At 39.3% G+C, this 26,923-nt stretch overlaps 1 protein-coding gene across 1 annotated transcript in view; it reads right to left on the reverse strand.

Moving 5' to 3' along the window:
* GDA (guanine deaminase) overlaps positions 1 to 26,923 on the reverse strand; it is a 137,013-nt gene that overhangs the window by 68,722 nt on the left and 41,368 nt on the right. Inside the window, exons 2-3 of the mRNA XM_082471050.1 lie at positions 7,547 to 7,635; positions 1,723 to 1,894 (exon numbers count right to left, since the gene is read on the reverse strand). Of these exons, the coding sequence (XP_082327176.1) occupies positions 1,723 to 1,894; positions 7,547 to 7,635 (261 nt within the window). The remainder of the gene's footprint in view (positions 1 to 1,722; positions 1,895 to 7,546; positions 7,636 to 26,923) is intronic.

Genomic DNA, 26,923 nt, shown 5'->3' on the forward strand with positions numbered 1-26,923 from the left:
AGAATAGATCCAGGACTGTTTTCTGAGGCAGAAAATAAAAAACAAAACAAAAAATGTCTTGGTTCATGGGTACTGCCTTAGCACCCCCTTTGCATTGCCACAGGCAGTCTTCAGCCTTAGGGACGGGTTCTAGTTAACAAATCTCAACTTTCTTAAACAAATGTCAATTATACTCTCAGCTCATCCAACTCTTAAAGTCTATGGGCCTGCTCATAATCAGAAACAGAGGATGTGTACACCGAAAATACTTGTAGAGAATAACACCTATTTCACCTATTTTGTACTCACTGACATCAAATACTTTGATTTCCCTCTCTGGGTCAGTTAAAGCCAAATGTGTGACAAATCCTAACAAGTGCATGGACCCCCATGGTATACATTTACCTCTTGGCTTTATTTTATTTTTCCTCCTTTTTTTTCCTTTGCCGTGATTTCATGACTCATTTTCTTCTCTTGTATACAATGCAATTTTAAGATATCTCTAACCCTTTTCAGAACAATGCAAGGTATAAATAAATTTTGAGAATAAAAAGATTTGATGTGGTTAACACAATTCATTAACACAATGCACTAGCAACTTCCAACACAGCCTTAGTCCTTCTCAGTTTTCCTGGTGTCATGTGGATCCGTGCTAAATAAGTAAAGTCCACAATTACACTGAATTTATAAGTAAGCAAGGCAAGTATATAAAAGATAGCACTTGCTTTTACTCTTTAAGGCTTGGATGATGCAAGATCTGGGAAACTGGCAGGGTGGCTAGGTCACTGTATAAGGCTTATAATATTATCACCTTCACACCATTACTTTAAGAGAAAAACCATCAATGGGTCCAATAAAAATGCAGGAATGTTCAGACTAAGTATGCTAGATGACAAGAGTTCGTGGTCAGATAGGGTATTTGCAGCTTTAATTCTCAGCTGCAGAAGTTATTTCTGGCTGCTGAGTGGACTGGGCATAGGGTTGGAGTAGAATAAAGGGAACTGATTTTCCTGATAGAGTGGAAGGAAGGACATTTCAGGGCCTTTAGTTGGCACACACCACAGCCACTGTTCTCTGACTGAACTAGCTCCATAGTTCCCTCTACTGGGTTAATGCTCATCACATTCCCACACGCCCTGCAACAGGGGACCATCCTATTTTCCTTCCTTTCGAAGCTACCAAAATAATGTGATACCCTTCTCACTGTAACTTGAAAGTTTAATTTTAGATTTCCTTGGGTATTTTGTAAAGCAAATACATATGTCAGGCACGATTTTAAGAGCTTAACAAATATTAACTTGCTTAATTATCATAACAATCCTAAGAAGTAGGTACTATCATTATCCCTATTTTTTTACAAATGGGGGAAATGAGTCACAGAACTTTCCAAAGGTTACACAGCTATTCCATATGGTACCTAGAACAGCAGTGTGGATAGGCAAGAGTAAAGGAACACACATATGCATTAAACCCAAATTTAGTAAAGTAAACAGAGAAGTAAATGAGAGTAATGAGAACCCAGGGGATTTGAGGATTTAGATTCAAGCTGTCTCTTTGCTGGTGGCTAGCTATGTAGGTGAAGTGGTCACAAACTCACTGAGCTGTGAAAGAACTGAAAAAGTCTGTACAGTCTATTATAGCCTTAACTGCCTATTTTTAATAACTTAAATCTGCCCCCAAGAAATGGATGTTTCTATAGATGACTGAACACAATGCACCAATACTCATAAGCAGGATACTTACAACAACTCTGGTATATACTTCTTCAGCAAAGTCGATGCTCTGGAATTTGTGTTCTGTAGGAAATGTGTACTTGGTCAGCCACTCCAAAAGTGGGAGGTCTACGTTACTCCCGGCAAAAGAGTACTGAGGGGCATGGAGGTGTGTATCAACCAGCCCAGGCATGAAGAACTCACTGGAAATTAAGATAGGGAGAAAAGAATTTAATAACATCTTTAGTCATTTTCCATATCTTTAAATCACATTTTCTCTATACAGTGATTTAACTGTTTACTCCACCCAGGTTTAGAGCCAATGCAATCAGATGAATGTAAATTATTCTATTATTTAGAGATCAGAAAATAAAAATGAAACTCTGCTAGGAGAGATAACAGTCCTAAATTGGAATGTCTTGGTGTAAAGTTTACCAGAGATCATGAAGGGAGGAAAAACCACAGCACTGAGCAGAAGCAAAGCAGTCGTTGCACAAGAAATGCGTGAAGCTACAGTTTAATCGTATGACTTTGTTCTCACAATTGGGGGTTGTAGGACAGAGGGCAAAGGTGAGAGAGGAGGCCAAAACTTCTAGAGCCATGATGAGGAATTACACACAAGTCACTAAGGATGGCTGATGATGAGAAACAGAATGGCCACAATTTTAGTCCCAGTGGTCATCTTGGCCTTGGCTGACTGCAAGAAATCTAGTCCTGTCCCATGTGATGGAGGGGCTGAGTTCTGAAACAGAAGCAACAAGAGCAAACTGAGGCTGGTTAGGGAAGGGCAATCTGAGAAGACGAGAGTGTCAGTGGGTGAGTGGTATAAACAGTTAAGTGAAGATACAGATGCAGTGCTATGACAACCACTCTCCAGATGTTTCTGATCACTCCACTGTTCCACCCATCAATTTTCCTATTTCTGTTAACTCTTATAACAGCAAGTCCTAGAACGATGTTTTTTAGAGTTTTCAGAGGCACTGCCCACAGAATTGAGGCAGCCCAATGCTAATAGATACTTAAAGCTTTTCTAAAGAAATAATCAAAAAAAAAAAAAAGAAATAATCTGGTTCACTGGTGTCTATTAAGTGTCTAATTGCATCCAAGCAGATATTTGTTAAAATACAGTATGCACCACCACCACCACCATCACCGCAAGGAAATATTAGTTACATTTTTATATATGTAAGGAACTTGAACTCAGAATTGGACATAATAAAGAATCCCATATAGTACCAATTCAAATGTATACCACCTAAATGGAAGACAAATAAAGCCACAGGTATCTATAAATGCTTTATTTTTTTAAAATGAGAACTAGGAATGGAGGTGAAGATGATAATGATGATGGTGACAGCAGGTAATGTTTACTGAAGTCGGACATGTACTGGCCACTGGGCACAGCATTCTACGTACATCATCTTATTTGTGGAAGGCGGTTTATTATAGGGTTTGAGTATACACATTCTTGACTGATACTGCCTGATTTTGAATTTATGCCCCACCATAAACCAGCAGTGGGATATTCAACATATTCTTTAACTGCTCTGTGACTCAGTTTCCCCTTACATAAAACGGAGATAGTAGTTTCACCATAGGGCTGTTGTGAGGATTGAATTAATATTTGCAAAAACAGTGCCTAGATAATGGAAAGCACCAAAAAAATTAGTTGTGATGATGATGTAATGCTCACAACAAACTTAAGAAGTAGTATTGTAATCCCCGTCTTCACAAGAGTAAACTCAAGCGCAGGAAATTTAAATAGCTTGAAAAAAGTAATCATTCAACTTCAGCTCTAGAGCCTAGACTCAAACCCAGGCAGTAGCCTCAGTATTCTTGGTCACTATCCTCTGAATTTTTCATTCACTCTGGAAATGAAAAGCAGTGACAACCTACAAGTACGTCAAGAAGGCTGCAGTAAGTGGGCCTACAACGTGGGGGCATGCAGAGAGGGAGAAGGAAATACAGATTCCTCTTCGGTGTCAGTCACTGACCTCTCCAGAACACTTCAGTCCTTGGGGCTTTTACTGTCCCCACCATCATAACATGGAATGGCAGTGTGACTTCTTCATGTAGTTGAATTGTTCAATCAAATAATATTTCCCAAGTATCTACTATGTTTAAGAAACTCTGCTACACCTTGAGTCCAAAGAAAAATAAGACAAGTAGCCAAGAGGGAGGGGATCATGAGAATATTTGATCCTTTGTTTTTTATCTTCTTTGGCAGAACTGTGACATATTGAACCCCAGGTTTAGGAAGTTGAATCTGGTGGTGGCAGGCACATGTGGGGACACTCTTTCAATCTCTCAAGCATGAGAGCATTTCTGAATAAAGGAAAAGGATAAATATGAGAGAAAAAACTTGATTTTTATTAGCTCTAGGTAGCAGAGGAAAGAGTCAGAGTAAGTTTCTGAGCATGTGATGCTGAATAAATGACATAAAGTACAGAGAATTTAAAAGGAAAGTCCACTTTCAGGGAGGGACAATGTCATACTAAGCCTACAGTCAAATTATGACCTCCAAGTCTCCAAAACGCAATTGAACACGTGGGATAAGAGGTCGCAGAGTTAAAGATGGCATTCAGATTTGAGAGTCTCCCCTGATTAGGTAACCCTAGAAGTTGGTGGTGCCAGAGATTTCTGTGGAAGAAAGAATGAAACTAAACCTTGAGCAGTAGCCTCCACTTAAAAGAGTAGGATTGAGGAAGAGAAGGTCGTGTTCAATCTAGACAGAATCACTGTCAGGAAGATAGAGACTTATGACAGAGAGGTGTTGAGGACAGCAATTTAGGGAAGGAGTGCAGGACAGTGACCAGTGTTAAAAACTGCCAGAGTCCAGACCCTGCGAGCTCTCATTTCCACACAATGATTGGGGAGACACCTGCTTTCACATGGATTCAGTCCTTCACTATCTAAGTACTTACCCAGTCCTAGCATGTTTTAGTTACTGTCCTAGGTGCTGAGGAGAGAGCCATGAACAGGAAAGACCGGTGTAGAGAAAGTACTGGGCAAAAACTATTTGGTAGTGAAAGTTAGAGTGGTAATGTAGGGGAAGAGTGAAAGTCACTTTTTGTTTTCCATGTAGGAGAAACCTGAGCATATTCTGAAGGTACCAGAGATGAAAGAAGTAAAGGAGATAACACAGGATACAAAGTCTTCAGAGCTGACAGGGAGCAAGGATTTACTGTATCAGAAGTTTAACTTTCATCCAGAAAGCCTAGCAATCCTTTTTAGGAAACAGGAAGTATTATGAAATGCTTATTAATAGAAACATTCACATAATCAAAATTATATTCCAGGATTATTACAGATAGCAGTACAGGCAGGAGTGTGTGGACCGTCAGAGCTGCACGTGAGATTAGCGGTCACTGAGGCCAGCTACTCATCTACGGAAAGAACAAAGGAAGCTAGCTTGAGGAGGATGAGTGGCCCAGCCAGGCTTAGAACTCCACTCAAGATATCACTTGCAGCTAAATGGTTGCCATCAAAAGTCAAACTGCAGGCAAAGCAGGGGGGCTTGAAGCCTGAAGCAGGAGAAGGTGAAAAAGCTATCCTTTCTCCTTCTGCTTTTCCACTTTGCTCTTTTCACTTTACTTAATCACTATTCTAACTTCCTTAGAAAATCTCAACTTTCCCCAGATAAAAACCATCAACTTCACATCCCAAACTTGCAGTGCTGCCTAGGCTGTATCAGAACCTGAGGGAAAAGAACAATATGTGCCCCTATATACACGTGTCAGAACATCCACCTGTCTTTTAACCAAGTGGAAAATGCTAGAAAAAGCCCTACAATCAAAACACATGACCTTCTATATAATAGCCTAAGTTACTCAGTCTGCTTGCACACTATTGGCAACCCTCATCAACATGCACTGCTGGGGATGCAATGGTCCCAAGGGCCTGGGAATCCTGGGCTGTTTGAAAACCACTCTTTCATTGCACAAAAATGCAAGGGTGTGAAACAAACAACAACATCTTGTCCTTATTAAAAATTTTGGTATTTTGTTCATTGTGGGGTTTTTTGCATTAATTTTGATTTTTAAAAATACTGCATTAAAGTATTATTTATCTTGATTAGTAAGTTTTTTGCCCTCCCCAACATCCTTAAATTCTGTGCTCAAGGTGAATGCCTCACTTGCCTCACCCTAATCCTGGCCCTGTCAACCTCTCTCTGGTCCATGGTCATAGTCTGATCCACTCCTATCAAAGCACAGCTCAGAGTGCTCCAGCTGTAATTTTCATTTAAAAAAAATCCACACGGTGCTGAGATACCTGTAGGTACATTGACTCTATTAAACAGACTGTCAGAGACATCATGTATTTTAATCCTGACTTGAAGAAATTCAACTGTACCTATCTTATAGGTTTGATATAAAAATCACTTTGCATTTTAAATATAATTTTTCTTCAAAGATTTTAGTCTTCCACCAAAGTTCACATTTTTTCTTACCTTCCCACTTTTCTGTGTGTAGTGCTTATAGGTCTCCTGGAATATGCATTTGTTAGATGGATTTAACTCCAAAAGCAGCCTCATAAAGAGGGACAAAAGGATATGAAGACCCACAGATGTGTTCACCTCACTCCTCACCCTCCAGCCACTCCACCATCCTCCCACCCTCTCCCAACCTCCATCTCATCCACTCCCAAGCCACTTTCTAATCCTTCATGACAAAGCAACGCAAGAAGGTGACTTACAAATGTCAGTTATTGCTCAACATATATTCTCAAGAAAATCTAGCAGAGGAAACAGATGGCAACAGCAGAGGTGCCTAAAATGACCTCCATGCCCATTGGACTCATCTGCATGCCCATTGGCCACATGCTTCTAAGCCAACAGGGAGGCAGCACAGAGAGGGAAGGAGGAGGAGATGTGAGTATAAATGCAACAAAACTTTAGGGTCAGTCACCCCATCTCTCTGGACTGTGGCCAGCTCCTCTGCCTCAAAGCCTAAGGGGGAACCCAATTCTCAGTCCTCCTGCAGTGGACAAGGTGTCTACCACAATCTAGGACAATCCTTTGCCAACAGCCCAGGAGACGAGCTCAAAGAGGGGAAGTGGCTTGCTTTCCATCTAACAGCTGCAGAGCTGTAGGGTGAGGATTCGTGGCAGGTGTTCTAATTCCTAATTCAGTGTTCCCACTACATTACTCTAAAGCCACTTCCCAAGTTATAGAAGTGTTTTTAGTATGAAAATGATTTTGGTTGACTTTGGAACTTTTATTGACTTTGGAAACATACTTGGCCTGAAACTAGACAAAATCTTTTGAGTTTAAAAGAAGTATTCCCATTTCTATAAGACAAATCACCCAGGCTATGAAGAGAGTAGACCAATCAACAGGAAACACATTTGGCACAAATATTAACCACTAAAGTAGCTGGAACATAAAATCGTAGCTCAAATGCACTTTTGGAAATAGGTCTTCCCTAAGCACACTGTCAGAGTTATTCCTCCCCAAACTCCCCTCCACCACACTAGTTTATCTCTATCATGCTCCCTTGTTATCTCCTTTATAGAAGGCTTCACTGTCGTGCTTACATATCTGTGCACTTGTTTATGCTCCCTGTTCCCCATGGTCCGTAAACCCAGTGAGGACCAAGGCTCTGTAGATCATTTTCACCTCCAGATCCTATTCTTACACATAATCAGCTCAACAAATATTTGCTGAAGAAGTAAATGAATGATGGCAGCCTCTAGTTTTCAAAGTTTCTGTCTTTCAGCTCCATGTTCTCTATTTACCTTCTCGTTCCCACCTCATCCTTCAAAAAAAAAAAGCCTCTCTGTCTCTCAAGACAGGTTATCATTTGAGACTAGTTAACAGCATCAAGTAAAAGGGGAAAATGTTGGCTCTGACTTACTGGTGGCTCAGTTCTCTTATTTCACATGGCTTGAAGCACCATTCTTTGGCCAGCTTTTCTTGTTGGGATGCTTCTTCCAAAAACACTATCTTTAAAAAAAAGAAAGAAAAGAATCACAAATTAATGAACCATAGTCATTTGTTGTTATTAACTATCTAAATCTTAAAAGAGACTATACCATAGCTAAATTAATTTTAAAAGGTATTTGACAGCAAATGGGATAGAGTTCAGAGGCAAAAAGACAGGGATTTGCCTTTGCTTGCCCAAAGAAGTAAACTGTATGAAGTTTCTCCTTTTCTGCCATTCTATAGATATAAGTAAGACTTCAAAAATTCCAATTTGAAGATACACAGTATTAAAAATGGCTAATTGGTATCTATTTCTCCCCACCCACCAAATGATTAAAGGAAACAATTGTTTATAGAAAGTGTACCTCACTGCAGATGAATGAAAGATTTTTGTTAGGCTGTTATAGGAAACCCAAGTCCAGAACACAGTAGTAGTATACCATGGGACAATTTATTAACACTGAACATAACTGCATGTAATAATTGCCTGACAATGGAATCTTAGCATGAACTATGTTGATGTTCTGTTGCTAGACATCTGCTATAAAGAGGTCTGCTATATTCTTCTAGTATTGTGCATGAGAAACTAACAGAATGATCTCTCCCATGGAGCATGTGAGTCCATGGGCAATAGGTGGGAAACCATGGATGGGTTCCAATCCCTCTTGGTCTGGTTTCCCCATCTGCAAACTGAGGATACCATCAGTACATACTTCACAGAGCTACTGTGAAGGCTAAATATGGTAATTTCAATTAAGAAGTTAGCACATCCCTGGAACATTTAAATGCTAGATACATTGCATCTACTGTTGATTCTTTTTAAGTACAGTGTGATTGCTTTCTCTGTAAAAGTGGATTGCAAAGCAAGAAAGGACAAAGAAAAATGAAATATATGTGCAGGACATATCCTGTTTCATTTTTAAATGCAATATTGTAAAAATAAATGTTTCATGGAACATGAAATATTGAAAGAAAACTGTTACATAAAATGTATCTAAACAATTAGAAGCAAGGCAATATACTGCAGGAAAAATAGTTTGTGGAACAGAAAATAAAATAAAATAAATATTGACTTCTCTATTCACTGATGATATCCTTTTTTAAAAAACAGGGATTTTTATCAGAAGAGAAAATAAAAATGTAATTCCTACAAATAAGGAAAAGTAATTTGATGATTCTAAAAATATATTTGAATCAATAAATGTCAAAGCAGATACAAAATTAATTGAAAATCACAAAAACAGAATTTTATCAATGTATCTTACAGCTGATTTACCATTTACCATTACCGAAAGGAAGGGAGGGAGGGAGGGAGGAAGGAAATATTTGCAAAGTACTATATTCATATATTTGAAATAAATACTTTTGAGGAAGATGTAAATGATCAAAATTTATTCTGGAGAGATAGGAAAACTGAATGAACCATTTTCTATAAGAAAATGAGGAGAGGGGACCTGGGAAAGATGGCGGAAGAGTAAGACGCGGAGATCACCTTCCTTCCCACAGATACAGTAGAAATACATCTACACGTGGAACTGCTCCTACAGAACACCCACTGAACGCTGGCAGAAAACGTCCGACCTCCAAAAAGGCAAGAAACTCCCCCCGTACTTGGGTAGGGCAAAAGAAAAAAGAAATAACAGAGACAAAAGAATAGGGACGGCACCTGCACTAGTGGGAGGGAGCCGTGAAGGAGGAAAGATTTCCACGCACTAGGAAGCCCCTTCGCGGGCGGAGACTGCGGGTGGCAGAGGGGGGAAGCTTCGGAGCCACGGAGGAGAGCGCAGCCACAGGGGTGCGGAGGGCAAAGCGGAGAGGTTCCCGTACGGAGGCTCGGCGCCGAGCAGCACTCTCCAGCCCGAGAGGCTTGTCTGCTCCCCCGCCGGGGCGGGCGGGGCTGGGAGCTGAGGCTCGGGCTTCGGTCGGATCGCAGGGAGAGGACTGGGGTTGGCGGCGTGAACACAGCCTGAAGGGGTTAGTGCACCACAGCTGGCTGGGAGGGAGACCGGGAAAAAGTCTGCAGCTGCCGAAGAGGCAAGAGACTTTTTCTTCCCTCTTTGTTTCCTGGTGCGCGAGGAGAGGGGATTCAGAGCGCTGCCTAAACGAACTTCAGAGACGGGCGCGAGCCGCAGCTACCAGCGCGGATCCCACAGCAACAGGGGCGCAGAGGGAAAAACGGAGAGATTCCCGCACAGAGGCTCGGCGCCGAGCAGCACTCTCCAGCCCGAGAGGCTTGTCTGCTCCCCCGCCGGGGCGGGCGGGGCTGGGAGCTGAGGCTCGGCTTCGGTCGGATCGCAGGGAGAGGACTGAGGCTGGCAGCGTGAACACAGCCTGAAGGGATTAGCGCACAACAGCTGGCTGGGAGGGAGACCGGGAAAAAGTCTGCAGCTGCCGAAGAGGCAAGGGACTTTTTCTTGCCTCTTTGTTTCGCGGCGCGCAAGGAGAGGGGATTCAGAGCGCCGCCTAAACGAACTCCAGAGAAGGGCGCGAGCCGCGGCGATCACCGCAGACCCCACAGCAACAGGGGCGCAGAGGAAAAAAACGGAGAGACTCCCGCACAGAGGCTCGGCGCCGAGCAGCACTCACCAGCCCGAGAGGCTTGTCTGCTCGGCGGGCGGGGCTGGGAGCTGAGGCTCGGGTTTCGGTTTCGGTTGGATCGCAGGGAGAGGACTGGGGCTGGCGGCGTGAACACAGCCTGAAGGGGTTAGCGCACCACAGCTGGCTGGTAGGGAGTCCGGGAAAAAGTCTGCAGCTGCCGAAGAGGCAAGAGACTTTTTCTTGCCTCTTTGTTTCGCGGCGCGCAAGGAGAGGGGATTCAGAGTGCCGCCTAAACGAACTCCAGAGAAAGGCGTGAGCCGCGGCGATCAGCACGGACCCCAGAGACGGGCGTGAGACGCTGGGGCTGCTGCTGCCGCCTCCAAAAAGCCTGTGTGTGAGCACAAGTCACTCTCCACATCGCCCCTCCCGGGAGCCTGTGCAGCCCGCCACTGCCAGGGTCCCGTGATCCGGGGACAAGTTCCCTGGGAGAACGCACTGCCCACCTCAGGCTGGTGCAACGTCACGCCGGCCTCGGCCGCCGCAGGCTCGCCCCGCCTCCTCTGTACACCTCCCTCCCCGCGGCCTGAGTGAGCCAGAGCCCCCGAAGCAGCTGCTCCTTTAACCCCGTCCTGTCTGTGCGGGGAATAGACGCCCTCAGGCGACCTACACGCAGAGGCGGGTCCAAATCCAAAGCTGAACCCCAGGAACTGTGCGAAAAGGGAAGATAAGGGGAAATCTCTCCCAGCAGCCTTAGAAGCAGCGGATTAAAACTCCACAAACAACTTGATGTGCCTGCATCTGGTGAATACCTGAATAGACAACGAATCATCCCAAATTCAGGAGGTGGACTTTGGGAGCAGGATATATTAATTTTTCCCCTTTTCCTTTATTTGTGAGTGTATATGTATATGCTTCTGGGTGCGATTTTGTCTGTATAGCTTTGCTTTACAATAGCTTTATTTTACTTCACTATATTATAGCCTCTTTCTTTCTTTCTTTCTTTCTTTCTATTTTTTCTCCCTTTTACTCTGAGCCGTGTGGACGAAAGGCTCTTGGTGCTCCAGCCAGGCATCAGGGCCGTGCCTCTGAGGTGGGAGAGCCAACTTCAGGACACTGGTCCACAAGAGACCTCCCAGCTTCACGTAATACCAAACGGCAAAAATCTCTCAGAGATCTCCATCTCAACATCAAGACCCAGCTTCACTCAACGACCAGCAAGCTACAGTGCTGGACACCCTATGCCAAACAACTAGCAAGACAGGAACACAGCCCCATCCATTAGCAGAGAGGCTCCCTAAAATCATAATAAGGCCACAGACACCCCAAAATACACCACCAGACGTGGACGTGCCCACCAGAAAGACAAGATCCAACCTCATCCACCAGAGCTCAGGCACTAGTTCCCTCCACCAGGAAGCCTACACAACCCACTGAACCAACCTTAGCCACTGGGGACAGATACCAAAAACAACAGGAACTACGAACCTGCAGCCTGTGAAAAGGAGACCCCAAACACAGTAAGATAAGCAAAATGAGACGACAGAAAAACACACAGCAGATGAAGGAGCAGGGTCAGAACATACCAGACTTAACAAATGAAGAGGAAATAGGTAGTCTACCTGAAAAAGAATTCAGAATAATGATAGTAAGGATGATCCAAAATCTTGGAAATAGAATAGACAAAATGCAAGAAACATTTAACAAGGACGTAGAAGAACTAAAGAGGAACCAAGCAATGATGAAAACCACAATAAATGAAATTAAAAATACTCTAGATGGGATCAATAGCAGAATAACTGAGGCAGAAGAAAGGATAAGTGACCTGGAAGATAAAATGGTGGAAATAACTACTGCAGAGCAGGATAAAGAAAAAAGAATGAAAAGAACTGAGGACAGTCTCAGAGACCTCTGGGACAACATTAAACGCGCCAACATTCGAATTATAGGGGTCCCAGAAGAAGAAGAGAAAAAGAAAGGGACTGAGAAGATATTTGAAGAGATTATAGTTGAAAACTTCCCTAATATGGGAAAGGAAATAGTTAATCAAGTCCTGGAAGCACAGAGAGTCCCATACAGGATAAACCCAAGGAGAAACACACCAAGACACATATTAATCAAACTGTCAAAAATTAAATATAAGGAAAACATATTAAAGGCAGCAAGGGAAAAAAAACAAATAACACACAAGGGAATCCCCATAAGGTTAACATCTGATCTTTCAGCAGAAACTCTGCAAGCCAGAAGGGAGTGGCAGGATATACTTAAAGTGATGAAGGAGAAAAACCTGCAACCAAGATTACACTACCCAGCAAGGATCTCATTCAGATTCGATGGAGAAATTAAAACCTTTACAGACAAGCAAAAGCTGAGAGAGTTCAGCACCACCAAACCAGCTTTACAACAAATGCTAAAGGAACTTCTCTAGGCAAGAAACACAAGAGAAGGAAAACACCTACAATAACAAACCCAAAACATTTAAGAAAATGGGAATAGGAACATACATATCGATAATTACCTTGAATGTAAATGGATTAAATGCTCCCACCAAAAGACACAGGCTGGCTGAATGGATACAAAAACAAGACCCATATATATGCTGTCTACAAGAGACCCACTTCAGACCTAGAGACACATATAGACTGAAAGTGAGGGGATGGAAAAAGATATTCCATGCAAATGGAAATCAAAAGAAAGCTGGAGTAGCAATTCTCATATCAGACAAAATAGACTTTAAAATAAAGACTATTACAAGAGACAAAGAAGGACACTATATAATGATCAAGGGATCGATACAAGAGGAAGGTATAACAATTGTAAATATTTATGCACCCAACATAGGAGCACCTCAATACATAAGGCAAATACTAACAGCCATAAAAGGGGAAATCGACAGCAACACAATCATAGTAGGGGACTTTAACACCCCACTCTCACCAATGGACAGATCATCCAAAATGAAAATAAATAAGGAAACACAAGCTTTAAATGATACATTAAACAAGATGGACTTAATTGATATTTATAGGACATTCCATCCAAAAACAACAGAATACACATTTTTCTCAAGTGCTCAGGGAACATTCTCCAGGATAGATCATATCTTGGGTCACAAATCAAGCCTTGGTAAATTTAAGAAAATTGAAATCGTATCAAGTATCTTTTCCGACCACAACGCTATGAGACTAGATATCAATTACAGGAAAAGACCTGTAAAAAATACAAACACATGGAGGCTACACAATACATTACTTAATAACGAAGTGATCACTGAAGAAATCAAAGGGGAAATCAAAAAATACCTAGAAACAAATGACAATGAAGATACGACGACCCAAAACCTATGGGACGCAGCAAAAGCAGTGCTAAGAGGGAAGTTTATAGCAATACAAGCCTACCTCAAGAAACAGGAAACATCTCGAATAAACAACCTAACCTTGCACCTAAAGCAATTAGAGAAAGAAGAACAAAAAAACCCCAAAGCCAGCAGAAGGAAAGAAATTATAAAGATCAGGTCAGAAATAAATGAAAAAGAAATGAAGGAAACAATAGCAAAAATCAATGAAACTAAAAGCTGGTTCTTTGAGAAGATAAACAAAATTGATAAACCATTAGCCAGACTCATCAAGAGAAAAAGGGAGAAGACTCAGATCAATAGAATTAGAAATGAAAAAGGAGAAGTAACCACTGACACTGCAGAAATACAAAAGATCATGAGAGAATACTACAAGCAACTCTATGCCAATAAAATGGACAACCTGGAAGAAATGGACAGATTCTTAGAAATGCACAAACTGCCGAGACTGAACCAGGAAGAAATAGAAAATATGAACAGACCAATCACAAGCACTGAAATTGAAACTGTGATTAAAAACCTTCCAACAAACAAAAGCCCAGGACCAGATGGCTTCACAGGTGAATTCTATCAAACATTTAGAGAAGAGCTAACACCTATCCTTCTCAAACTCTTCCAAAATATTGCAGAGGGAGGAACACTCCCAAACTCATTCTACGAGGCCACCATCACCCTGATACCAAAACCAGACAAAGATGTCACAAAGAAAGAAACCTACAGGCCAATATCACTGATGAACATAGATGCAAAAATCCTCAACAAAATACTAGCAAACAGAATCCAACAGCACATTAAAAGGATCATACACCATGATCAAGTGGGGTTTATCCCAGGAATGCAAGGATTCTTCAATATACGCAAATCAATCAATGTGATACATCATATTAACAAACTGAAGGAGAAAAACCATATGATCATCTCAATAGATGCAGAGAAAGCTTTCGACAAAATTCAACACCCATTTATGATAAAAGCCCTGCAGAAAGTAGGCATAGAGGGAACTTTCCTCAACATAATAAAGGCCATATATGACAAACCCACAGCCAACATTGTCCTCAATGGTGAAAAACTGAAACCATTTCCACTAAGATCAGGAACAAGACAAGGTTGCCCACTCTCACCACTATTATTCAACATAGTTTTGGAAGTGTTAGCCACAGCAATCAGAGAAGACAAAGAAATAAAAGGAATCCAAATCGGAAAAGAAGAAGTAAAGCTGTCACTATTTGCAGATGACATGATACTATACATAGAGAATCCTAAAGATGCTACCAGAAAACTCCTAGAGTTAATCAATGAATTTGGTAAAGTAGCAGGATACAAAATTAATGCACAGAAATCTCTTGCATTTCTATACACTAATGACGAAAAATCTGAAAGTGAAATTAAGAAAACACTCCCATTTACCATTGCAACAAAAAGAATAAAATATCTAGGAATAAACCTACCTAAGGAGACAAAAGACCTGTATGCAGAAAATTATAAGACACTGATGAAAGAAATTAAAGATGATACAAATAGATGGAGAGATATACCATGTTCCTGGATTGGAAGAATCAACATTGTGAAAATGACTCTACTACCCAAAGCAATCTACAGATTCAATGCAATCCCTATCAAACTACCACTGGCATTTTTCACAGAACTAGAACAAAAAATTTCACAATTTGTATGGAAACACAAAAGACCCCGAATAGCCAAAGCAATCTTGAGAACGAAAAATGGAGCTGGGGGAATCAGGCTCCCTGACTTCAGACTATATTACAAAGCTTCAGTAATCAAGACAGTTTGGTACTGGCACAAAAACAGAAATATAGATCAATGGAACAGGATAGAAAGCCCAGAGATAAACCCACACACATATGGACACCTTATTTTTGATAAAGGAGGCAAGCATATACAGTGGAGAAAAGACAGCCTCTTCAATAAGTGGTGCTGGGAAAATTGGACAGGTACATGTAAAAGTATGAAAATAGAACACTCCCTGACACCATGCACAAAAATAAACTCAAAATGGATTAAAGACCTAAGTGTAAGGGCAGACACTATCAAACTCTTAGAGGAAAACATAGGCAGAACACTCTATGACATACATCACAGCAAGATTCTTTTTGACCCAGCTCCCAGAGAAATGGAAATAAGAACACAAATAAACAAATGGGACCTAATGAAACTTAAAAGCTTTTGCACAGCAAAGGAAACCATAAACAAGACCAAAAGACAACCATCAGAATGGGAGAAAATATTTGCAAATGAAGCAACTGACAAAGGATTAATCTCCAAGATTTACAAGCAGCTCATGCAGCTCAATAACAAAAAAACGAACAACCCAATCCAAAAATGGGCCGAAGACCTAAATAGACATTTCTCCAAAGAAGATATACAGATGGCCTACAGACACATGAAAGAATGCTCAACATCATTAATCATTAGAGAAATGCAAATCAAAACTACAATGAGATATCATCTCACACCGGTCAGAATGGCCATCATCAAAAAATCTAGAAACAATAAATGCTGGAGAGGGTGTGGAGGAAAGGGAACACTCTTGCACTGTTGGTGGGAATGTAAATTGATACAGCCACTATGGAGAACAGTATGGAGGTTCCTTAAAAAACTACAAATAGAACTACCATACGACCCAGCAATCCCACTACTGGGCATATACCCTGAGAAAACCATAGGTCAAAAAGAGTCATGTACCAAAATGTTCATTGCAGCTCTATTTACAATAGCCAGGACATGGAAGCAATCTAAATGTCCATCGACAGATGAATGGATAAAGAAGATGTGGCACATATATACAATGGAATATTACTCAGCCATAAAAAGAAATGAAATGGAGGTATTTGTAATGAGGTGGATGGAGTTAGAGTCTGTCATACAGAGTGAAGTAAGTCAGAAAGAGAAAAACAAATACAGTATGCTAACACATATATACGGAATCTAAGGGGAAAAAAAAAAAAAAAAAAAAAAGGCCATGAAGAACCTAGTGGCAAGACGGGAATAAAGACACAGACCTACTAGAGAACGGACTTGAGGATATGGGGAGGGGGTGGGGTGAGATGTGACAGGGTAAGAGAGTGTCATGGACATATATACACTACCAAATGTAAAATAGATAACTAGTGGGAAGCAGCTGCATAGCACAGGGAGATCAGCTCGGTGCTTTGTGACCACCTAGAGGGATGGGATGGGGAGGGTGGGAGGGAGGGAGATGCAAGAGGGAAGAGAAATGGGAACATATTGTATATGTATAACTGATTCACTTTGTTATAAAGCAGAAGCTAACACACCATTGTAAGGCAATTATACTTCAATAAAGATGTTAAAAAAAAAAAAAAAAAAAAGAAAATGAGGAGAAGGATAAATTGGGAGATTGGGATTGACAAATACACACTACTATATATAAAATAGATAACTAATAAGGAACTGCTGCATAGCACAGGGAACTCTACTCAATACTCTGTAATGACCTAAATGGAAAAAGAATCTAAAAAAAGAGTGGATATATGTATATGTATAACTGATTCACTTTGCTGTACAGTAGAAACTAACACAACATTGTAAATCAACTATAGTCCAAAAAAATTAATTAAAAATAAGTAAATAAATAAAAGCAGATATGAAAATTTAAAAAAAAAAGAAACTGAGGAAGTTTTACTTCCTTTTAGGAAAGCTCATGGTTCAGAACCATGCTGTCTAATAGAAATATAATGCCTGTCACAAATGCAAGCCACATTTATAATTTTAAATTTTCTAATAGCCACACTAAAAGTGTAAAAAGGAACAGTAAAATTAATTTTAATAACATCTTTTATTTAACAACATAGGTGGCCATGACAAAAAAAATTATTATGTCAACATAAAAATCAATGTAAAAGTTATTGATTTTACTTTTCCTTAGTCTTTAAAATCCAGGGTATATTTTGCATTTAAAGTACATTTCAATCTGGCTGGTAAATTTTCATTAGAAATACTTCATCTGTATATTTAGACTTTACATAATCTACAAAACAGACTCACATAACCAGTTTGTCCCCAAAACACTGAAACACTGAGATGAGTATCAGTTTTTAAATGTGAAATTAAATTTAAAATAAAAATAATAAATTTAAAAATTCAGTTCCTCAGTCATATTAGCCACATTTCAGGTGCTTATTATGCCATACTAGATAGCACACATTCAGAGAATTTTATAGCAAAGTTCTTTCTAGCTTACAAAGAACAGATAATGTCTGTGCTAAGAGCTCCAGAGCGTGGAAAACAATGGACACGTCTCTATTTCTAAAAGCTACCATAATCCTCATACCAAAACCTGAAAAAATACACAATATACATAAACACAGATATACAGAGAATGAAAATTATAATATAAGCCAATGCCTTTTGTAATGTAATTACTAAATAAATAATAATAAATACAGACGCAAAAATAATCCCAATGATATACTGGCAATAAAAAGCAAAAATACATTAAAATAATAATTCAGCATGTCTGCAGCATGTAAGCCTCAATTATTTCAACCAAGCAAGACACATCTTCAATGAACTTAAAGCTGATGTTGAGTAGCTGGGCAAAGGCCCTACTCCTCAGAGACCACTGGGCTAAATCCACCTGCCCTCTTTTCTGTTTTCTTCAGTCAACATGAAAACTAGAATTCACCTGCTCCTCAAATACACAGCAGGGATCTTGATCTGTAACATTCTCTTCAAAAAGCTCTGTGCTACTTTCTTGTTCCGGACCTGCTCCTACCACTCTCCACTTCACTGTGACCTCTTGTTACTGCCCATCCATCAACAGCAAATTTCCCTGTGTCTTCAATATCTGCTCTGAGTTTCTCCCTCCTGATAACTGGGGCTCTTCCCTGAGGACATGGCCTCCCCTACACTTCTTAAATGACAGGTATTCATACATCAGGGTCAGGCAATGAGTTTCCATACCCACCATGGCCATTTCTAAACCATTTTTCCTGCAGCTTCTTGTAAATATGCAAAGCTCCCTTAAGACCCACTCCTTTCAGCTTTCAAGGCATTCTTCCTCTTTCTTTGTTGTTCTGCTTTACCAACCTTCTCACACTGTTCAAATCTGTTGATGCCTGCCCCACACTCTATCTCTCCACTGCAAGCCCTGCCTTCACTCCTTATCTTATCAACATGGACAACCCTTTTGAGATCATAGCACCTATTTCCATGAACTCACCTTCATGTGATCTGTTTATGAACAAATGAAGTTTATGAACTTCACGTCATGGCCACACCTTGGGCATGTTCACGACCCATAACTGCTCTACCTCTAAAACTACAGAATCACACAACTGACGACCATTCCCTCTTTTTCCTGTTTGCCACTTCAGCTATTCCAAACAATCATCCACCTTAAGGAGCCCTCCCTTTACTTTCTCCTCTCTACTTTCCCCCAGTCCATCTTTCACCACTTTCCTTGTCCAGCCTGGATTCCACCAGCTATTTTTTCATATTTCTAGTATCTTTTAGTGAACACACATGTGCTGAATTTTCAACCCTGACGAAACCCAGCCCTGCCTTCTCTGGGCTGCACCTGAGGAGCCAAGCAGCACTGGGGCAAGCACACCACACAGTAGACAGAATATCCATAGTCATCAAGTTCAAAGGTGCTCCAACCAATGTCTGTGCCTGGCCCCCTAAGACATTTCTCCAGCCCTGTCTTTACTGTCAATAAAACTGACAGGAGGCCTACTTGCTTATCCACTGACAGATCATTAGAAGTATTTTTTGGTAATAAATTTATACACAATTTTTTTATCAAATAACTCAAACGGAGTTCAAAGGATTGAGGAAAATTGCTATAACAAAACTCTGCCCATTCCCATCTACTTGATTAATGTGAAAATGTTTCTCAGAACTTATATCTATAAAAATGAAAAATAAGAAAAAATTGATACTGCTCCTATTTAATTCTACCAACAAGTAACACTCATCCATAGACACATTACCTAGTTGGAAGAAAAAAACAGCTTTTTTATTTTATTAATACATTTAACAAATTACTTTTCAAAATGTGTAATACACATTTAAAAATTTCCTTGTGGTCCCAGAAAATTTTAAATATTTAAATTTATGCACACAAATTTCATTGCAATGGTTGACCAGTAAAAGGCTTCGAAGTGTAAAACTATATTGTATTAGCACAAACTCTGTAAGAAAAGGAGAACAGAATTAGTAATTCTAGAAGAAAAAGGGACTGTATACCATTTCAGATCATTAATAAGGAGCTAGTTCATGATTTTTTGAAAAATAGATTAAGGTAGATATCAAACCACTATATTTTGATTCCATCAGACATCTTTTAAAAAGTAATAGCATAGCTTAATTTTAACATGTATATATTTACAATTTGCCAGAAATTATAAGCTTTAAACATTTTAAAATTTAATAAAAACTATACATATCAACTTATAAAAATGCAAAAGCAAATAGAATTTTTCAAAATTCTTTCAGGGGGCACATTAGTAAAAAAAATGTGAAGAGTATTTCTCTAGTCAATTCATGTTCCACCCCTCCACCATGATGATTTCAAGTCTACCCTCTCTTCAAATCTCTCATCCCACTTACCCCAAAAATATACATCAAACATTTGCAATAGCTAAAAATTGCAAATAATTTCAAAGTCAGCCAAACAAGGGATTGGTTAAATATGATGAAACTGCAGCAATTAGAAGTATCAGTGAAGACATATTTACTGAATTATCCTCGATATAATCTTAAGTTTTTTTTAAAAATGCAAAAAAAAATTCAAGGTACTAGATAACATATATGGTATCCAATTTTTTATAAGAATATGGTGTGTGTGTGTGTGTGTGTGTGTGTGTGTTGGGTTGGTGTGTCTAAACGTTCACAGTGGTTATTTTCTCTTTACAGTAGAATTTGGGGGTAATTTTTGCTTTCATCTTTATATTTTTGCAGATTCAAAATTGTTAATAGTAAATGTTTTATTCTATCTAAAACAATAAAGTCAATTCCATTTAAAATATACATGCAAATATAAAGTAAAACAAAATAGAAATACATAAAAATAATCTCTACTCATAGAGCCTATGGTCGGGGAGTTAAGACATGCATAGATAGATAATGAATCAGATGGGGGAGGGCATGATGACAGAGTGCCATTGGCCCCACCAGTTCAGATGAAGAGATAGTGGGCGGGATCAGTGAAGGTTTCAAAGAAAAGGCAGAACTCAGACAATGAGGGGTAGGATTTGGGACTTAATAAGTATCCAGAATTAGTGGGAAAAGGATAGAAGGGGTAAATAATGATAGGTGCAGAGGCATAGAGGCAAAAAACTACAAGTTGTGTTATAAACAGGTGTGTATTTTAACAGTGGAGTTGGAGAGAACCTTAATTCACAAATCAAGTACTTAATAGATTTTTTTTTCTTGTTCTCATTCATGTATTCACTCAACAATTACTGCTTGAGTGACTCCTGTGTGCAAAGCACTATTCCAGGGGCTAGGAACAATAAATTGATAGATGAATATAAGACACATTGAATATATTAGTGAGTGCTATGATGAAAAATAAAGCAAAGTAAATGGATAAAATAAGATGTGGGATGTGATAGTCTCTCTGGGAGACGATGTTTGAGCACAGATTTGCATGAAGGGAATAAACCACTTGCATATTCTTGGAACGGCATTCCAGGCAGAGGGAAGAGCCAGTACAAGGACCCTGATATGTATATTTAAATTAAACTTAAATTAGATGCTTGGCATGTTTTGAAATACCAGGACGACCACTGGGGATATAGTATAAAGACTAGAAGAAAGAGTAGTAAAAAATCAGATGGAGGAGGTAGCAAGGGGCTTTGTAGGTCATGGCCTTGAGATTTATTTTTAGGAAACCTCTAAAAATATTGTGGAAAATGAATGTGGAAAAATTACAAAATATCATTGGTATTGCTTTTATGGGGCAATGGCTCTCTCATCCTGATGTTACCTGGGCTGATGTGGCCATTCATTCACTTACTCAGTTATTCATCATCAAGAGAGCCTATCATGGCATGGCCTTCCTTTTCACAGACCACAGTCTAGGTGGGCTGTCAATCACATACATAAGTCATTAAAACCCAAGTTTCATAAAATCATAGATGGTGCCAACTGGCAGGAACCTTCTCATCCAACCCCCTTGTTTTCCAGATGAGGAAATTGAATCCCTTCTATTAAGCAAACAACTCCAAGTGCTCTCTTACTTAAAACAGAGACTATTTAGGATGAGCAATAATGAGAATGTCAGATATACTAAAGCCAAAAGCAGATGAGTAATGACTGTCAGCTAATGAAAAAAATCTCCACAAGATACAGGCTTCAAACACCAGATGGCAAATGCGGGCAAAAGGCTTGTTGCTATGGAACAGAGTAAACTGCTCTTTGGGCCATTGTGAAATAGCTTGGCCATCTAACAAAATAAGGTAATATATACTGCAACACAAAATCCACTCAGGCACAGTAATGGGAGATAAAATCAGATAAAAATGTGAGGTCTCAATGATTTCTGAAGCTTTTGGACAGAGATGACAATTGCCATATTAGCTCAATTCATATCAAACAGATTAATGGAAAAGATGAAGGGAGACTGCTTTTTAAAATAAACTGTCAGCCTATAAAAGTAGAATCGAGTGAATTCATGTTACGAAGGCACCAAAGGGTAGCGTGAAGGACTTAGATCTTCAGGTCCAATATTCTCATTTCACAGATGAGGAAACAGACCAGGATATGTGACTTGTCCAGGGTCACCAGGCAAGGCAGGATTATCTGCTAGACTTGACCCATCTTCCCTGAGATTCTTCTAGACCTCTGTGACTGCTTCTCTAACAGTATAAACCAAGAGTCAGCACACTTTTTTTTTTTAACATCTTTATTGGAGTACAATTGCTTTACAATGGTGTGTTAGTTTCTGCTTTATAACAAAGTGAATCAGTTATACATATACATATATCCCCATATCTCTTCCCTCTTGCGTCTCCCTCCCTCCCACCCTCCCTATCCCACCCCTCTAGGTGGTCACAAAGCACCAAGCTGATCTCCCTGTGCTGTGCGGCTGCTTCCCACTAGCTATCTATTTTACATTTGGTAGTGTATATATGTCCATGCCACTCTCTCACTTTGTCCCAGCTTACCCTTCCCCCTCCCCATATCCTCAAGTCCATTCTCTAGTAGGTCTGTGACTTTATTCCCGTCTTGCCCCTAGGTTCTTCATGACCTTTTTTTTTTTTTTCTTAGATTACATATATATGTGTTAGCATACGGTATTTGTTTTTCTCTTTCTGACTTACTTCACTCTGTATGACAGACTCTAGGTCCATCCAACTCACTACAAATAACTCAATTTGGTTCCTTTTTATGGCTGAGTAACATTCCATTGTATATATGTGCCACATCTTCTTTATCCATTCATCTGTTGATGGACACTTAGGTTGCTTCCGTGTCCTGACTACTGTAAATACAGCTGCAATGAACATTGTGGTACATGACTCTTTTTTGAATTATGGTTTTCTCAGGGTATATGCCCAGTAGTGGGATTGCTGGGTCGTATGGTAGTTCAATTTTTAGTTTTTTAAGGAACCTCCATACTGTTCTCCATAGTGGCTGTATCAATTTACATTCCCACCAACAGTGCAAGAGGGTTCACTTTTCTCCACACCCTCTCCAGCATTTATTGTTTGTAGATTTTTTGATGATGGCCATTCTGACCAGTGTGAGATGATATCTCATTGTACTTTTGATTTGCATTTCTCTAATGATTAATGATGTTGAGCATCCTTTCATGTATTTGTTGGCAATCTGTATATCTTCTTTGGAGAAATGTCTATTTAGGTCTTCTGCCCATTTTTGGATTGGGTTGTTTGTTTTTGTGATATTGAGCTCCATGAGCTGCTTGTAAATTTTGGAGATTAATCTTTTGTCAGTTGCTTCATTTGCAAATATTTTCTCCCATTCTGAGGGTTGTCTTTTCATCTTGTTTATGGTTTCCTTTGCTGTGCAAAAGCTTTTAAGTTTCATTAGATCCCATTTGTTTATTTTTGTTTTTATTTCCATTTCTCTAGGAGGTGGGTCAAAAAGGATCTTGCTGTGATTTATGTTATGGAGTGTTCTGCCTATGTTTTCCTCTAAGAGTTTAATAGTGTCTGCCCTTACATTTAGGTCTTTATTCCATTTTGAGTTTATTTTTGTGTATGGTGTTAGGGAGTGTTCTAATTTCATTCTTTTACATGTAGCTATCCAGTTTTCCCAGCACCACTTATTGAAGAGACTGTCTTTTCTCTATTGTATATCCTTGCCTCCTTTGTCATAGATTAGTTGACCATAGGTGCGTGTGTTTATCTCTGGGCTTTCTATCTTGTTCCATTGATCTATGTTTCTGTTTTTGTGCCAGTACCATATTGTCTTGATTCCTGTAGCTTTGTAGTATAGTCTGAAGTCAGGGAGTCTGATTCCTCCAGCTCCGTTTTTTTCCCTCAAGACTGCTTTGGCTATTCGGGGTCTTTTGTGTCTCCATACAAATTTTAAGATTTTTTGTTCTAGTTCCGTAAAAAATGCCATTGATAATTTGATAGGGATTGCACTGAATGTGTAGATTGCTTTGGGTAGTAGAGTCATTTTCACAATGTTGATTCTTCCAATCCAAGAACATGGCATATCTCTCCATCTATTTGTATCATCTTTAATTTCTTTCATCAGTGTCTTATAATTTTCTGCATACAGGTCTTTTGTCTCCTTAGGTAGGTTTGTTCCTAGATATTTTATTCTTTTTTGTTGCAATGGTAAATGGGAGTGTTTTCTTAATTTCACTTTCAGATTTTTCATCATTAATGTATAGGAATGCAAGAGTTTTCTGTGCATTAATTTTGTATCCTGCCACTTTGCCAAATTCATTGATTAGCTCTAGTAGTTTTCTGGTAGCATCTTTAGGATTCTCTATGTATAGTATCATGTCATCTGCAAACAGTGACATCTTTACTTCTTCTTTTCCGATTTGGATTCCTTTTATTTCTTTTTCTTCTCTGATTGCTGTGGCTAAAACTTCCAAAACTATGTTGAATAATAGTGGTGAGAGTGGGCCATACAGTAAGTATTTTAGTCTTTGTGGACTGTATTGTCTCTGTTGTAACTATTCAACCCTGTCACTGTAGAGCAAGATCAGCCATAGATAAGATATACACAAATAGGTGTAGCTATGCTCCAATAAAACTTTACTTATAGAAAATGAAATTTGCATTTTACATAATTTTCACTTGTCATAAAATATTCTTACTTTTTTAAACTATTTAAAAATGTAAAAATGGGCAGAAGACCTAAATAGAGACTTCTCCAAAGAAGACATACAGATGACCAATAGGCATATGAAAAGATGCTCAACATTGCTAATTATTAGGGAAATACAAATCAAAACTACAGTGAAGTACCACCTCACTCCAGTCAGAATGGCCATCATTAAAAAGGCTACAAATAACAAATGCTGGAGAGGGTGTGGAGAAAAGGGGACCCTCCTACATTGTTGGGAATGTAAATTGGTGCAGCCGCTGTGGAAAACAGTGTGGAGCCTCCTTACAAAACTAAAAACAGAGTTGCCATATGATCCAGCAATTTCACTCCTAGGCATATATCCAGACAAAACTATAATTAGAAAAGATACATGCACCCCAATGTTCACTGCAGCACTATTTACAATAGCCAAGACATGGAAGCAACCTAAATGTCCACTGACAGATGAATGGATAAAGAAGATGTAGTATATATGCACAATGGAATGCTACTCAGCCGTAAAAAAGAATGAAATAATGCCATTTGCAGCAACATGAATGGACCTAGAGGTTATCATACTAAGTGAAGTAAGTCAGAAAGAGAAAGACAAATACCATATGATATCACTTATATGTAGAATCTAAAATATGACACAAATTAACTTACTTTTGAAACAGACTCACAGACACAGAACACAAACTTATGGTTACTAAGGGGAAAGGGGGTGGGGGAGGGAAAAATTAGGAGTTTGGGATTAGCAGATACAAACTACTACATATAAAATAGATTAAAAAAACAAGGTCCTACTGTATAGCATAGGAAATATTCAATATCGTATAATAAACCATAGTGGAAAAGAATATGAAAAAGAAAAAAAATATATATATATATATATGAAACTGAATCACTTTGCTGTACACCAGAAACTGACACATCACTGTAAATCAACAGTACTTCAATAAAAATAAATAAGGTTTTAAAAAATGTAAAAACCACACTTAGCTCACTGGCCATATAAAAACCAGGCAATGGGCTAGATTTGACCTGTGGGCCACAGACTGCCAACTTCTGATGCAGACTCCTAAAAAGATGCATGCGAATTAAAACTGTATAATTTGAAAACCATCCCCGTGGCTTAGACTAATATCTCTATTTGGCAATAACTTTTAATGATTTTTCCTTTAACTTCAGAGCCTGATTTAAAAAAAAAAAAAAAAAAAAAAACAACTCTTGGAAAAGTACCAATTCTGGCTGCCTTATTTTCCTGTAGAAAACATATACTTTTTGATAGATGACAAAGTAACTGTAGTAATTTTTCTTATCTCTACTGAAGACATCACTAATGATTCATTGGTATTTAGTAATTTTTTATTAGAAAAAAACAACATATTTCACAATGACAGGTTGTCTGATAATAATAAAAATACTGTGTGCAAGACACTGTCCTGTACACTTTATACGTATTAACTCACTTAAACCTTCCCAGAACCCTATGAGACAGGTATTATTAGTAGCCCCATTTTACACGTGAGAAAACTGAGGCACACAGATGTTAAGTACCTTGCCCAAGATTACACACCTGGTAGGAGGTAAATTTAGAATTTGAACCACAGTCAGCCTCGAAGTAAGGGCTACTCAACACTATTATATATTTTTAGAACAGCATTTCACACAGAAATAAATAAAACAGCTCTCCCCTTTTGTTTCTTTTTCTTTATATTTCTTAGTGTCTTTCCTCTTCCTTCCCTTCCCTTAATACAGCCCAGGTTGGTGGGCCTGCTAGGGCCAGGAATATGGAGACGGTTGGGGGAAGGGGATGGTCAACACTGAGAAGGCTAACAGTGCCAAGGGAACTGGGACTGGAGAAGTACAGAGTCAAAGAGGCAAGTTAAATGTGCAGAGATGTGGCTAAGGAGACAGCCACCACAGTGATTACACATGAGGGTAACAGGCAAGTATGTAAATATATTGTGAATAATGAAAGCCAGGCTTCTCAGAAAGGAGTTTCAAAAATGGAAAAGGGAAAGGCTAAAACAAACTCTGTCATACTGGATTTGAATTGGAGGTATTTGTGTCAACTCATGGTTTTTAACTTAGGTAGATCAATAAATAAACAAGTAAGTGCATGTATGCACACAC

The sequence above is a fragment of the Balaenoptera physalus genome (assembly GCF_965194825.1).
Source record: "Balaenoptera physalus genome assembly, chromosome: 7".
NCBI classification, from domain to species: Eukaryota; Metazoa; Chordata; class Mammalia; order Artiodactyla; family Balaenopteridae; genus Balaenoptera; species Balaenoptera physalus.